Source organism: Lissotriton helveticus, chromosome 8, assembly GCF_964261635.1.
Source record: "Lissotriton helveticus chromosome 8, aLisHel1.1, whole genome shotgun sequence".
Taxonomy (NCBI): domain Eukaryota; kingdom Metazoa; phylum Chordata; class Amphibia; order Caudata; family Salamandridae; genus Lissotriton; species Lissotriton helveticus.
Window position 1 is genome coordinate 192,659,564 of NC_136069.1, and position 14,861 is coordinate 192,674,424.

Genomic DNA, 14,861 nt, shown 5'->3' on the forward strand with positions numbered 1-14,861 from the left:
GGAGTAGAGTGGAATGGAGTGGAGTGGAGTGTTGTGGATTGGAGTGAAGAGTAGAAGAGTAGAGTTTTACAAAGTGGAGTAGAGTGGCCTAGAGTGAAGTGGCATAGAGTGGAATAGAGTGGCGTACAGTGAAATGGCATAGAGTGGCGTAGAGTGTTGAGTGGTGTAGATTGGAATTGAGTGGTGTAGACTGGAGTGGCATGGAGTAGAGTGAAGTGGCATAGATTTGAGTGACAGAGTGGAGTAGAGTGACAGCGTAGAGTATCATTGAGAGGAGTAGAGTGTCAGAGTGGAGTGGCGTAGATTGGAGTGGTGTGATGTGGAGTATCATTGAGTGTTGTGTTGTAGAGTGGAGAGGCGTAGAATGGAGTAGAGTAGAGTGAAGTGAAGTGTCTTTGAGTGGAGTGTCATAGAGTGGAGTAGAGTGCCATAGAGAGGAGGGGCGTAGAGTTGCATAGCACAGAGTGGAGTAAGGTATAGTAGAGTGGAGTGTTGCACAAAGGATGGTGTAGCATAGAGTGGTCTAAAGTATCAGAGTGGAGTGGCGAGGAATAGAATGGAGTATAGTGGAATTGACTGGAATGTCATGGAATGTCACAGAGTGGAGTCATAGATACCAAGGTTTCAGACTGCTATGTGTGACATTTTCATAATTCCAGTGTAATTATGAGTGATATTTCAACGACTATGAGTGACATTTTTTCACACTAAAATCCAAGCAATGAAATGCACGGAAAGAGAAAAATATCAGAAATTACACCCGTTTGAGCAATAAGAATCTCTGAAAACTACTTGAAATAACTACAAAACCCCTGAAAAAGGAAGACTGGGTTTATAATGAACTCAATTAGGTGCCATCAGCCTACAGAGACATGGGTTAGTGTTTGTTCTAATGAAAGCCTGGCAGTTCCAGGCCTCGGAGCTCCAAATAGTGCTGCACTGCTGCTTACGCCCTCCCGTGTCCTAGCAGGATTCAAACAAGACCGTGAGCTCCAACGGATCAAACTAGAATCACAAAGGCCCAAAGAGGATCTGAGAAGACCCAGACTAATAACACGTGGGGACTTTGAGAGCACGTGTCTGTTAGTCCTGTTGTAGTCTATAAATGGGGCCACTGGAATGTGCGTGCCAGATAGATCGGCGAGGCGTGTGATCGTCGTTTTCATGAGCTTAGTGCACCTCACCAAGGCCTGTAAATGTGCAAAAGCAGGTGGGTACATTACCAACACAAAGCGAGATCAGTCGTGACTACTAAACATAATTTATCTGTCTTCGGTTTTGTGTCACCCCTTTCACCACTGTAGCATGTTTCATGCAGTTCTCGAATAAACTAACATAAAACAAAACCGTCACTTCTGATAACTCCCCAGCTGACTGCCATAGGTCACAGCCAGTCAGGACGCCCAAATCTCTCACGGCCACCCCTAGGGCCAGTACTATAGTTGCTCCAGTCGGGCCACTGCCAGCAAGACATCACCCCCCCTCCTAAGGGGGGAGCTGGCAAGCGGTATCATAAAGAGGAAGGCTGAGTCTTAGGCGCCCATCGAGATGTAGACTAGCTTCGGGCAGTAATAGCAGGGGCATTAAGGGGGGCCTCGGAGCATAGCGGGAACAGGAGTCAGGCCGTTCGGAATGCCAGTGGGAAAGCAGGCCTCCATCTAGCCTCAACAGTGGGCCAATACATGCACCAGGGAGGCATATCAGGAAGGGCTGCAAGTGGATAGAAAGCCCGCCTGACCCTGTAGCAGAGAACCAGTGCGAAATAAGGGAGGCGTGGGGTCAGGCGGGTCCGCACTCACCGTGACCAGAGATCCAGCGTGGCCGGCAGCAGGGGCCTATTGGCCAGACCGCCCCCCAGGAGCTGTGAAGCGCGGCAAGCGATAGCGGCTGCAAGCACGAGGAAAGGAGGTGTCCAAGAGCACCTACGAAGCCTCGCCTGCTCCTCCGTGCCATGACTCTCAAGCTCAACAGCAACAGCTGCACATTGAAGCGGTCCATGGGGTTGGGATTCGGTCCGGTCCGATCGCAGAGACCGTTCCCATTGTTTCAAACAAATTTTACTGTGTGCAAGCTGCGCTGGCATTGCCACTGGCTGCAGCCTCCCACAACCTAACCTCACGAATTGCAGCTACCAGCTTGCGCTGCCGTACTCTCTCATGATGTGATCAATCAGGAATGCTGCGTGAATCCTATTGCTACATTGTAGCAGTTCTCAGCCAGTCTCCAAGTCTGCCAGCCCTGCGCGCTGCCGACTTCAGCTTTAGTTTCAATCAGCATTAATGGCACATGATTAGTAGCGCTAGGACTTCACAGCCCAGGAGGCGCTAAGCCTTATACGAGTGACTTGGCATTTCAGTGCGGAGATGCGCACTACCACACTGAAATGCGATAGCCTCACGCCTGATGCGTTATACTTGGCAGGGCTGTGGAGTGGCATAGAGTGGCGTGCCCTAGAGTGGAGTGGCACAGACTGGAGTGGCGCAGAGTCCAGAGGTGCAGAGTCCAGTGGCACGGAGTAGCGTAGACTGAAGTAGTGTGTCATGGAGTACAATGTTGTAGAGTGGAGTTTCGTAGAGAGGAGTATGCATGGTTTGGTAGCACACTGCCATTACAGACAACACATTTTCCACTAAAATGACCATTACATTTGCATAGACATACAGTTTGACAGTGCACAAACGATAATGTGTGGATGGCATCATCAAAATTTGTTTTGATCATTGTAAAATATTTGTTTCCACTGCACTTCAGAACTACAAAACATTTGCTTTATTTGTGGTTACCTAATTGTGATATATTCTGAAATATTTGCACTGTTCATTTACAGACATTTACATTTTGTTGTGTGTTAGAAATAATACCGCCCTACAGCCTCTCCTCTCACATGAGTACCCAGCAGAATTGCCACATAAATCCTTCCAGTTTGTAGTCAGAGAACGAAAAGTAAACAACAAGCTCCATCTGAAGACAGAGCCAGACATTTAAACTCTGTCTTTAAATACACAGCAAATGCGACAAAATAAGATCAAATATTTAAAGGCCTGTTCACAGAAAGCAAGCATTCGTGGAAGAATACAGTAAATCTGCTATGCTCCACAGGAGAGACAAACTCAAGCTGGACAGCCTACAACAATTAAAGCCAGCAAACAGAAAGCAAGCAATAGGAGTTATAAAAGTACAATTTACCTGGTAGAAAACAGTCTTCTCTGCCATCAACTTGAGAACCCCAGGAGCGATGGGAGGAACGGTCACCATCTGCAGCTTTCCAAGGAATGGATTGTACCCCGAGGTCTTGTATCGCTTCATCCGGTCATCAATGACGAGGGCCAGCGATTGCGAGTGGTTGACCACCTCTAGCAGAGTCGAGATCGCAACATTCTGGATGTAGCAGTCTTTCACACAGCAGCATATAGTCATCAGGGACTTGAACCACAAGGGAAAGCTGGTGTCATTGCCTGCTCCAAAAACAGAAAAAAACACAGATGAAAACGTGCTTTTTTAGCTTCATACAAGGATTTCCAATGTGACATACAACAACAGGAAGCAAATCCTACATACTACAGGACAGGCCTGCCATTTGCTGTTTTGCATAATTTCAACAATGCAGTTTCAATAATCTTTCACTATGCAAATATATTTCATAAAAGTAATTTTCGTCTACATAGCTGTAGAACTATATAGTTATAGAATTAAGTAATGCTTCCAGTGTTAGAAACCTCCGTAGTCTTAAGAGCCAATACACTACTTCCACCGTTAGTACATACAGTTGCCGTCAATGTGATGTCCCTACTATCTCTACCACCTGACTCGCAATGGACTCCCACTGGGCACGCTGCTGTTCATTAGGAAATTACTAGAAGAAATCTTGAAGAAATTCTACACTCACAAATATGCTTCTTCTGCCTCAAACTGGGCCCATCAAAATTACTGTGTTGAAGTAACTGCTGATCAGAAACACGATGGTCTAGATTGCCGCCCATAGCGATCACCAGTATCTGAGAGTAAAGTAAGCATTCCTTCTATAACCTTGGTGTTTTTGCAGAGTTACTGTTACACAGTTATTTTTAGTCTTTAGAGATGGCCACAGAAGTGAATGTGCTACAGAATACATACATCATTGTAACAATTCTCAGGGCGACAGATTGCCGTGTTCAAGACTGGCGTGCTACAAAGTCCCTGCATAAGAAATATTCCTATCAGAATATCTTTGCCCAAATCCTGAGTGGTAACAGATGAAGGAGCATTTGGCTGCCTTCTTAGTCTGACAAAGCATGCCTGTGTTCAAGTGTGAGTGATGTGTGCGTTAATAATAGAGTTTCAATGGCTCTCATCTTGAACCCTGCCCTGGGAAGGGTGTGAGGTACATTTGAAGGCGGAAATCAGACAGAAAGGGAGCAGCACCTGAAGAGAAAGGGGCAAGGAAGTACTCTTAAGGGAAAAAAGTAAGGAATAGTGAAGCTGTGAGTGTGCCGAGAGGAAACGAGAGAGTACAAGGCATAGAGACACGATGAGGAGTGAGCAGGTGCTTCAGTTATTATTAAGACACATTTGAATAATTGAGGACATCACAACAAATGAAAATTAAAAATGACCATAACTGACGGTATGTAGTTAGAAAAGAAATTACATCTACACATGTTCAGTTCGGCTCAGCTCTCGAATAATAACGCACAAATTTAAACAGCAAATAATAGCCAGCCTTTGGGCTTTCATGCTTCTTGTAAAGCAGTGACGTCACATGCACAATTGAATCACTAGGGACAGAGACGCATAATGTCCATTCCGAGGAACCGTCGAGGAATCCTGACCTTGGCTAGAACTGTAAGGAAGGCCCTGGCCTCCCCAGAATTATAAGAGGAGGTCAGTCTTTCTTTTCATTACTAATTTCATCATATGCGAATTACAAGGTACATTTCATGCCAGTCTACATTTAACAGTGAAAATGCCATACAATCGAAAAGAAAGCCCGGTTGCAGTTATATTCATTCAAACTCAGTAACTTCCATTATGGGAGTAAAGCTTCCCACACACTTTTAGGTTTCAAACAGTTATTTGATACTTGTCAAGTTAACAACATAAGATGGGCATACCCACCCAAATCAACTGTTTTGCAAGTAGTAAAATAGTCTTTTAAGAGTAGTCAAATTCATTTTACTCCAACCTTAACCTCCCCCTCCTCACCTCCAACCTAAGAATCCACTTTAGTTAATGAAAGAGCAATGTCAACCCTATGTCCACTAGCTCATCTCGTCTGTTTGGATGATCTGAGGTTCCCGTTGTGTTCTTGGGCATGTAAGTGATTTCATCAAGCTGAGTGCCGACACTCACTGTTCACCGAAGATCTTCTCCGTTCCTTTCATATTGTGCAAGGCCTTATCCATTCCCAGCATCCAATAGTCTCTGATACCAGTTTATCCCCATTGGTGGGTTCGCTTTACCCCATTAGTCGAACTGTTTTTTAGCAACCAAAAGTAGCATTGAAACCTCGGGCATCCACAACAGCAGAACCCCGAGAGTCAAGGCTGGGACACAGACTCCTGTGTGTGATTTAAAAAAAAAAAAAAAAAAGCGTTGCTCAGCACCTCTTTCCCGACTTTCCCAGAATCATCGTTCCACTTTCCTCCCAATCCTCTCCAGCACGTTGCAGACCTCCATCTGTCAAAGGTATGTAGCTTTGCAGGGGTATAAGGCTACTGCAGCAGTATTTTCAGGCTAGTTTCCACATGGTAGATGCTTATCTGGTGGAGTTGGGGAGAATATCAGTGAAGTTCTTAATCAATCGCTCAATTCCTAGAGCCATATCCTGAGTGTTCCGGAAGTTCCACTTGGGTACTACCTTGGAGGCCCTCAGTTAGAGATTAAAGACCAAGGCCATAGGTATTACATTTTCCCATTGAGAGAGAATGGGTATATCCCTGTGATTCATCTGGCCCAAAGTGTGCCTCCGAGTCTGCTGATTTAAAGATAGTTTGAATGAGATCAGTTGGCTCATTGCTCCTCCCTTTGTCATGTGGTCTACGGCCCAGTGTTGCATCTAAGTGTAGAAAAATCTTTCACCCTCCAACGCCCATAAACGTTTGATTTGGTTGAGGGTTCTTTTGACCCTTTTGCTAAAAAGGCCTCAGCTTCCTGCATCTATTCAGTTCCCTCTCCTGTGGCTTGGCCTCACAGAATGTCACTAGCTTGTTCCCATTAGCCTATGGTCTTGGAACTCGTCCTCACTCTCCCTATCCCTTCTACGTATTAACTGTCAACTGTAGAACTACTCCCTTTTCCTCCCAACTTAAGAACTAGAATTGCCAACTGACCCGTATCTCAAAGATGCTTTCACCCATGAAACTAAGTGAAAAATCCCCCATGTCACCTGATCCCCACTCTCTCCGTCACCTCACTAAATCATTAGGAACCCGTAAGTAATGGGACACTGTCACTTCCTCCAGATGATGGCTCTGGGTCATCCACGCCTCCCTCTGATGGCGAGAGGTTGGCCTTTCTGGACTGGCGGATTACTGGCTTATGGACCTGTTGAATACATCTGATTCCGAGGGTCTGGTTCTGGTTTATGATTTCCGGCCTTCGTTTGTGCTGCTTTCAGGTCTCAGCCTGTGCTCCTCCAATCCACAGTGAGTTGCCTACTGGTGGGCCCCTTTCAATGTATTTAGCATTTTTTTTTAAACTGTATTTCTCATTTTGCACAGTGAATAACAAACATTACTCAAAAACATGCATTTCCGCGATGTACACATTATACATTCCACGGGTTTAATGTTATCTAACCAGTGATCAGTGCAGCTATATGCCAAGTCTAAAATTCTACCGTAAGATGAGAAAGTCGTAACCAGAAATATCATCTACTTTCCCTTTATTCTGTTGGCGAGGAACTTGCCCTGAGTGAGTAGCCTACATAAATAGACAACTAATGTAGACCAAAAAACCCCTAGCAGCTATATTTCTTCACCCCACACCTGTGCGGTCAGATTCACCCTGAGAGTCTGCGCCTGTTGTGATTTTCAACAAATATTGACGATATGGACCCCATATATCTTTGGGTGCACATCTCACTGGAAGCAATGCATTACAGTTATCTGATTGGGTAGAGCAATATGCCAAGTCCTTTTCCCATTCGGCAATAGTGGGCAGAGGACCCCTCATTCAACGCATGGCCACCCTCCTTTTTGCCAATAGAAGACCATGTGCTGCGTCTGCAAGCCTACGAAACCCCTTAGGAAATTGTTTTTCAAACCCCAGTAAGGCGACCAGTGGAATCTTTGGTAATTCAAAGTCCAACATTTTGGAAAGAATTCTGAAAACATCGCTCCAAAATATACGTACTCCTGGGCAATCCCAGGCCAGATGTGTGAAATGTGCATTGCTCGCGGAGCATCTCATGCACGTATCATCTTCTCTGAGGCCATATCTGAACATCCGAGCCGGGGTGTAATATGTTCTATAGATATATTTTAAATGTGTTAAACGATGCCTGCCATTTAATTAGATGGTCATAACTGTAGCAAAACACCAGGACCCTTGCACCTCAGTACTTTCTATGCCAAGTCCTCCTCCCAGTCTAATTGACATTGTTGTGTGTTCTGTGCACTATGAACTTGAAATAGGGAGTATAATGTAGTTATTCCACGTTGCGGAGTTTGTGTTTGTAATAGGTATGTAAGGGATGGCATCCTTATTTAGCTTTTTGAAAGGATTTTTTGCTGATTGTTTCAAATGAAGTCCGACCTGTAAGTTGTGTGATCAGTTTTCAAGAAGTTGGTGATAGGGTGAAAAGCTCTTAATTTTGTAGTATTAGGGGTGAGCGGTCTTGATAGAGTGCCAATTTGAACTTGACAAACAACCTCTTGCTGTCGCATGCTAGGAGTCGCTTCGTGATGACAATTCGATGACCATGTTCGGAGAGGTCAAGTATTCATCCAATTCCAACTTCAGTTAGTATCTCAAGCTAACTCCCAGTTCACTCCAAAATCTCCCTTAAATAGAGGATTTTCTGGCGTGACCACAAGAGCAGGTGCCACTGGCTACTGAGCTGTTCAACTCAGTGACAGACCTTCACGCTGAGCACATAGCTTGGTTTTGCAATCTTGTTCTACACCAGACATCTTAGAGTTGGGGCACCATACTTGGGGAGGGCAGCCTTTGCCACACTATCCCTTGTTCTGCTCTGCCCTTTGGGTTCCTATATTCACCTCTTCCCCACTCGCTGGCTGTGCTCCAGTGCTCTGGATCACTGCAGGTATGAATGCTCTTGCAATGCCCCCTCTGCACTGGGGACGCCATCCCACTGTGGGCTTGTCCCATTTGTGGCTTAAGCTAATGGCTTTTCACGTCTCAGAGAGCCCTGCATCTGATGTTCTGTCTGGCCAAATAGGATGCAATGGGTCACACACCATCTTATACATATTTTGCTGCCTCTACCTACTACTCCTAGTCCTGCACCTCTGCAATAAGCGTTTGTGGGCTCACCGTCCGCCACACATGGGGGCTGCCTGCCTTGGCTTCAACTGTTGCTCTTCATGGGTCTCACTTACCACGAACAGGTAGCCATATTATTGATTGCCTTGGCCACAGCACAACCACTGCACATGGAGGTTCATGCCATCATAGGCACTCCCCGCAGTAGTCCTGTCCAAGCCTCATCACTTACGGAATCCTCTGCAAGCCAATAGGGATAAATAGGGTTCAGATGCCACTGGATAAGTGCCAATATCCGATACAGAACCGTGGGAGAAAAAGAACATACCTCATTCTGCCACCATATTGGGCACACCCTCCCGCGCACTGTTTTTATGTATTTCGAAACATCATTCGATATTTTGATAAAATGCAATTCCTTAATCCACACTACAGACATGGTGAGATTCCCATATGTATTCCTTTACCACTGAGTTTAGATTAAACAACTGCAGCACATATTCCACCAACATGGGCCAACCGCTATACCTTAATCTGGCCTTACCCCTAGCCATAGTTCTAAACCTTGAACCTAACCCTTAAAACTAATCCTGACCCTAACTGCACTATTTGACACTTTTGATAAGTCTGTTTTTCTACTAGAGATCAGCGAGTTGTACTTTTGATGAAACAAAGGGTCATAACAAAATAAGAGTTCCAAATACTGATACGTTTGTTATCCCTAGAGGACTGTTAGCCCTATGAAACTACACAACAGAAGGAAAGCTACATATCTGTTGTCTGGCATCTTTCAACACCTTATAAAGAAAGCTAAATACTACATCTGTGTTTCCAAATCAACATATATTTACAGGACTTGTGAAAGGCTTACTGGGTATTGTAGACTTCAGTTTTCTCATAGCATTAACATATAAGCAGAAAAAGTTCACATGTCTACAACGAACTGTCCATGCACCGCTTCTGTAACTTACATTTTGAATATCGTTTCTGATGAAACATTACGCGAACCTTCGATCTGTAAATGTAATGTCCGAATAAGATCTGAGACAATACTAACACAAATGATGCAAAAATGTGTGTTCAGCTCCAAATTTATTATATCCCACCTCCCTCTCAAACTGGCCACCAGTCCCTTAATTAGTTCATCCTACCATAAAAGGATTTCAGAGCCAGAAGGACATCCTTTCCGCGCTTGCTTGAGTAGATTGACATGCTATGCAGCGTTTTTATTATAAATATGATTGCACTGTATACAGCACGAGTTTTATTGTATGTGAACATGGCTACTATTCGTGCACTCAATGTATTACGGTGCATAACAGTAGTTTCAGGCTAGGAAACAGACCTCTGTATTACTAATGTGAGCCTCTCGGGTTTGTGCATGTTCTATTGTCACATATGTTTTAGTTGCGCACGTTAGCAGAGCAGAGAGGATTTTACATTCCCTGCTGCTTTTCACATTTCACAGTAGATGGGGATCTGCCAAGCAAGTCATATCCCCGTATCAGAGGAACATACAAAAGCAGCAGCTTGCATGTGCTTTCTGAAATCTGAACTGAGTCACTGTTTCTTTCTACCTAAGAGAGCAAGCAAGTCCCTCCTAGCTCTATAGACCATCATATATGAAAAGGGCATACAAATGCAAGTAAGGCAGATGGCCCAGTTACTAAACGTCACTACGAGGCAGGCCTCTGACTTCAGGTCTTAAGACATAAAGATGCGGGGCTTTACATGACTAGGCATGAGGTTTTCTAAATGATTTAAGAAGTGACTAGAACACATGAATGGTTTAGACTAGTTGATTAGGGATGTGTTATGAAATATAATGGAGGTGTAAGTAGCACTCACACTCATATACATTTTGATTGCTGAATTATTACAAATTATGGCAACAATTCTTACCCATATTATTTGTAGGAAGAGACCACCAATTAAACATTAGTGTATTGCAACATACCAATACCTGTGAGTGGGTCTTTGTGTACCGAGTTCATGATCCAGACTTCATCTTCACCTGCAGATGAGAGATATTCAGACCGGTTTGTCGGACAACCCTCCCTACAAGAGAATAACTCTGTGGTAAAGGTGAGAGACACCTGCCAGGTTCACATTTATCTGGAACGGTCACAGTTCCCTTTTGGGGCTTATTGAGTCTACCGGGTGAGACCACGATAATTTCAGGGAATACAACGAGATGGAAAATAGGGGCCAACGTCGACCACATCAGCTGGCAACGGCCAATGCTCTTTTGACCAGTAAGAACAGGAACCTTATGCACACCAATTTACAGTATAGAGAGATGTCAACGTGGTTCAAATTTCTATCAAGGGTCGGTTCAGTGTTTTGAAAACCGATTCATGTCATCGCCAGAGTCTGCGAGATTTCTAAAAGAGGAGAGAAGGAAAAGCGAGCGTGAGTAGGCTCGTTCCTGTAATCGGAATGTGCGGTCTTAGAGAGAAATGCTGTTTGGATAGGATCATAGTTGCTGGGTTCGAGTAAAGGAAAAAAAGATAAAAGAGATCAAGTGCTTACCCGAAGTCAGGGCGAAAGACGGCGGGACGAGTACTCCCACACAGCGGTTCCGGGTGCGGACACGTGGTTCCGACCCGGAAGTGGTTATATACTAAAAAGCCAGAAGCCCGTATGCGAAACACTAGAGCGAGAAAACACCCCGGTCAGTGGATGTGTCTACGGGGGACGTAGGTCGCATAGCGGGGCGCCCGTAGAATGCGGGCGGAGTGTAAAAATAATCAAAAACGTTGCCCGGTTGATGGAAATAATTTAAGGGTATCAAAAATTTTGTTGTGAAAATTAGTCGAAAAGAAAAAGGAGTAATGAGACATGCAAACGGATATCAAAAGCATGCAGAGAGTGGGCATGCATCCAATCCAAACATGCATAAGTATTCGTGATGCATTTGAATAGACAGTCAAAACATATTTCGTCCCATTGATCCTGTCAGATAAATCAAACAAATACAGTCGAGCAAGGGAACAGATTATTAACATATTTCATAGCGTCACTACTGCCTGGATTGCGCAATACACAGTTAAAGCATTGTAATAGGTAATAAACATAGTGTCCTGGCAGGTAATTGTGACAGTCAAGTAGTGATAAGACACTTCTGGTATGACATGAAACAACATAACGTAGTGATTGCGGTACCATTTGTTCCGTGAAAGCATAATTCATATGTTGTGAAAGTGTGTAGAGGAACAGATATGTCACAACCAATAGTAACCCCATGTAGACCTCATTGGGAGATACCGTCCGCAAGGGTGGTATCAGAGGACAAGATGATGAGGTCTGGTACATTTTTCACTACAGAAAAAAAACAAGATTTTAGCATGTATCATAGCTGAGTCTGCAGGAAATAGAAACAGGGGTTCAGTCTCCTAGAAAAAATTGCATCTCTTGGTCATAATTGAGCCCCTGGGACACGGTACGAAGGCGGAGGATCCATGTTGCCTCCAAGCGACGTAATTTAAGTTCTCTATTGCCGCCTCGTACACCAATAGGGACAGTGTCGATCCCATAGAACGAGACTTGTTTGTCCAGAGATTGATCACCACACGCAGCCGCGTGTAAAGCAACCGGGTACCTAGGATCTTGTTTGTGTATGGCTCTTATGTGTTCTGCTATCCTTTCTTTGAGGGGACGGATGTTGCTCCCCACGTAAATTTTTCTGCATTTGCATTCGATGATGTATACTACATAGCGTGTAGTACAGTTGATGTTTGTCCTGATGGTGTAGGATTCCCCCTTGGTGTCGTGAAACTCAGTAGTTTTGTGTTTGGCCCACCGGCACATGGAACAGAACCCACATTTGTAGAAACCAATGTTACGTTTGGTTAACCAGTTGTCATCCGTATTGCTTCGAGGAATAGTAGGGCTCAGTCTGTTTCTCAAAGTTCTGCCCCTTCTGTAGGTGATCTGAGGATATTCTCCTACATAGTTCGAGATGTTCTTATCCTTCTTGAGGATATTCCAGTGTTTGCTGAAGGTTCTGCGTAGTGCTTGGTGATGGTTGCTGAAGTCAGTAATCATGCGGATGGTCCCAAAACTCTCTTTCTTTTTATTGAGCTTGTCCTTCAGGGTATCTTTCCTTTTGATTTTCATGATCCTAGAAGTTGCTGTTTTAAGTAGGTCATCTGAGTAGCCTCTTCTCCTGAAGCGTTCCTGCATACTTCTCAATGTTGTTTCAAAATCTTGATCGTTACTGCAGTTTCTGCGAGCTCTAAGGAATTCTCCAAAAAGTATACTGCTAATCTGGTGGGATGGGTGCGAACTGTTAGCGTGCAGAATCGCATTACAGGCAGTGTTCTTCCTGAAAAGTTTGCTGTTCAATTTGTCGTCCAGGATGTATATCTCCAAGTCAAGGAACTCAATCTTGTCCAGGCTTGCCACCATGGTAAACCTCATGTCCCACGTGTTGTGGTTAAGATGTCTATAGAATTCCATTAGGTGTTCATGTGTGCCAGACCAGATTAGGAAGCAGTCGTCTATGTATCTCGCCCAGAATACTATTGAGTCTATAAAATTAGCTCCTTTTGTGCCCCAAATCAGGTCGTTTTCAAGTGCGCCCATGAATAGATTGGCGAACGAGGGGGAGAATTTCGAGCCCATGGCGACTCCTTTAGTTTGTCTGTACCATGAGTTGTTGAACATGAATGAATTATTATTTAAGATGAGTTCCATCATGGAGATAAGCATGTTAGTATGTTGCCACATGGTGGCAGGGCGTTTCTGTAGGAGTTTAGTGACAACTTCAAGTCCAAGGTCAGGTTTGATGCTGGTGTACAGGGCTACCACATCCATAGTGACCAGATAGTTGCCTGGTTGCCATTGAAGATCAGAAAGAATACTCAGTATGTGTTTAGTGTCCTGGATGAAGGATGGAAGGTTGCGTACCAGGGGCCCTAAGAACAGGTCAACGTATTCCGCTATTCTTTCAGTAGGACCCCCAATCCCGGAAATGATGGGACGCCCGGGAGGAAAGGGGTGATTTTTGTGTACCTTGGGAAGGGTGTACAACCAAGGATATGTGGGTTTAATCACTTTCATGTACAGATATTCATCTTCATTGATTAAGCCACTGTCTTTCCAGGTGATAAGAGATCGGTTAATGTTGGTCATGAGTGCGGCTGTGGGGTTATGGTCAAGGTATTGGTAGCACATAGTATCTTGTAACTGACTGAGAATTTCCTCGTCATAGTCCTTCTTGTTCATGATAACTACATTCCCTCCCTTGTCCGCTTCTCTTATGATGATCTCATGGTCTTTAATGAGGCTGTTCATGGCTGCTCGTTCTCCTGTTGTTAAGTTGTCCTTGTATTTGAAGGTGCGTTTGGTGTCTTTAAGTTCCAGTCTGTCAATGTCCTCCAAAACTCTTTTATGGAAGTTGTCTATGGAATTGCCTCCAGGTAGTGTCGGAATCCATTTTGATTTAGATTTGAGCCCACTGACAATGCTGAAGTCTGATTCAATATTAAGTTCCTCTAGTAGGGTGTCCATGTCTTGAGGAGTTTGTTCCAAGTCCGTAAGAGAGAGTAGGAGATGGGTAGCTTGAATGTCATTAATAGTTAAAACATTAGGTTCAAACTCAGTGGGGATGTTTGTAGAACTTTTATTAGGCATGATTTTGTTAGAAAAATGTTTTTTCAGTTTCAATTTGCGTGTGAACTTGAACAAATCAATCTTAAGTCTACATACATCAGTGTTGGAGAAAGGGTTAAAGTTAAGGCCCTTGCTAAGAAGGGAGATCATGTTCGGAGTTAGGGTTTTGGATGATAGGTTAATAACCTGTACCTCCCCCTCTTGTGTGTCGGTTACTGTTGGAGGTTCCCGGATCTGAGTTTCTTCCGGTAATCTTCTACACCTCCCCTTCCTGCCCCTACGGGTTTTGGTTCTAATGTGCGGATGCCCCTTCTTATCCGCTGGATTTCGCATAAAAAAGGAGTTGTCTCGCTATCAGTTCTGTTGGACTCATCTTCACTGACACTGATGGTGCTAAGTGAAGTGCTGCTAGAAGAGATAGAACTGATAGCGAGACAACTCCTTTTTTATGCGAAATCCAGCGGGTAAGAAGGGGCATCCGCACATTAGAACCAAAACCCGTAGGGGCAGGAAGGGGAGGTGTAGAAGATTACCGGAAGAAACTCAGATCCGGGAACCTCCAACAGTAACCGACACACAAGAGGGGGAGGTACAGGTTATTAACCAAACCCTAACTCCGAACATGATCTCCCTTCTTAGCAAGGGCCTTAACTTTAACCCTTTCTCCAACACTGATGTATGTAGACTTAAGATTGATTTGTTCAAGTTCACACGCAAATTGAAACTGAAAAAACATTTTTCTAACAAAATCATGCCTAATAAAAGTTCTACAAACATCCCCACTGAGTTTGAACCTAATGTTTTAACTATTAATGACATTC

At 44.2% G+C, this 14,861-nt stretch overlaps 1 protein-coding gene across 4 annotated transcripts in view; it reads right to left on the reverse strand.

Moving 5' to 3' along the window:
• The window catches only part of DOP1B (DOP1 leucine zipper like protein B), a 735,954-nt gene that overhangs the window by 361,041 nt on the left and 360,052 nt on the right, over positions 1–14,861 (reverse strand). For 2 of the 4 annotated variants that reach the window (XM_078656883.1, XM_078656882.1), the window contains exon 15: positions 3,187–3,455. In XM_078656883.1, coding sequence (XP_078513009.1) covers positions 3,187–3,455 — 269 coding nt within the window. Of the gene's footprint in view, positions 1–3,186; positions 3,459–14,861 lie in introns of all 4 variants that reach the window. The other 2 variants (XM_078656881.1, XM_078656880.1) reach the window with 1 other exon arrangement.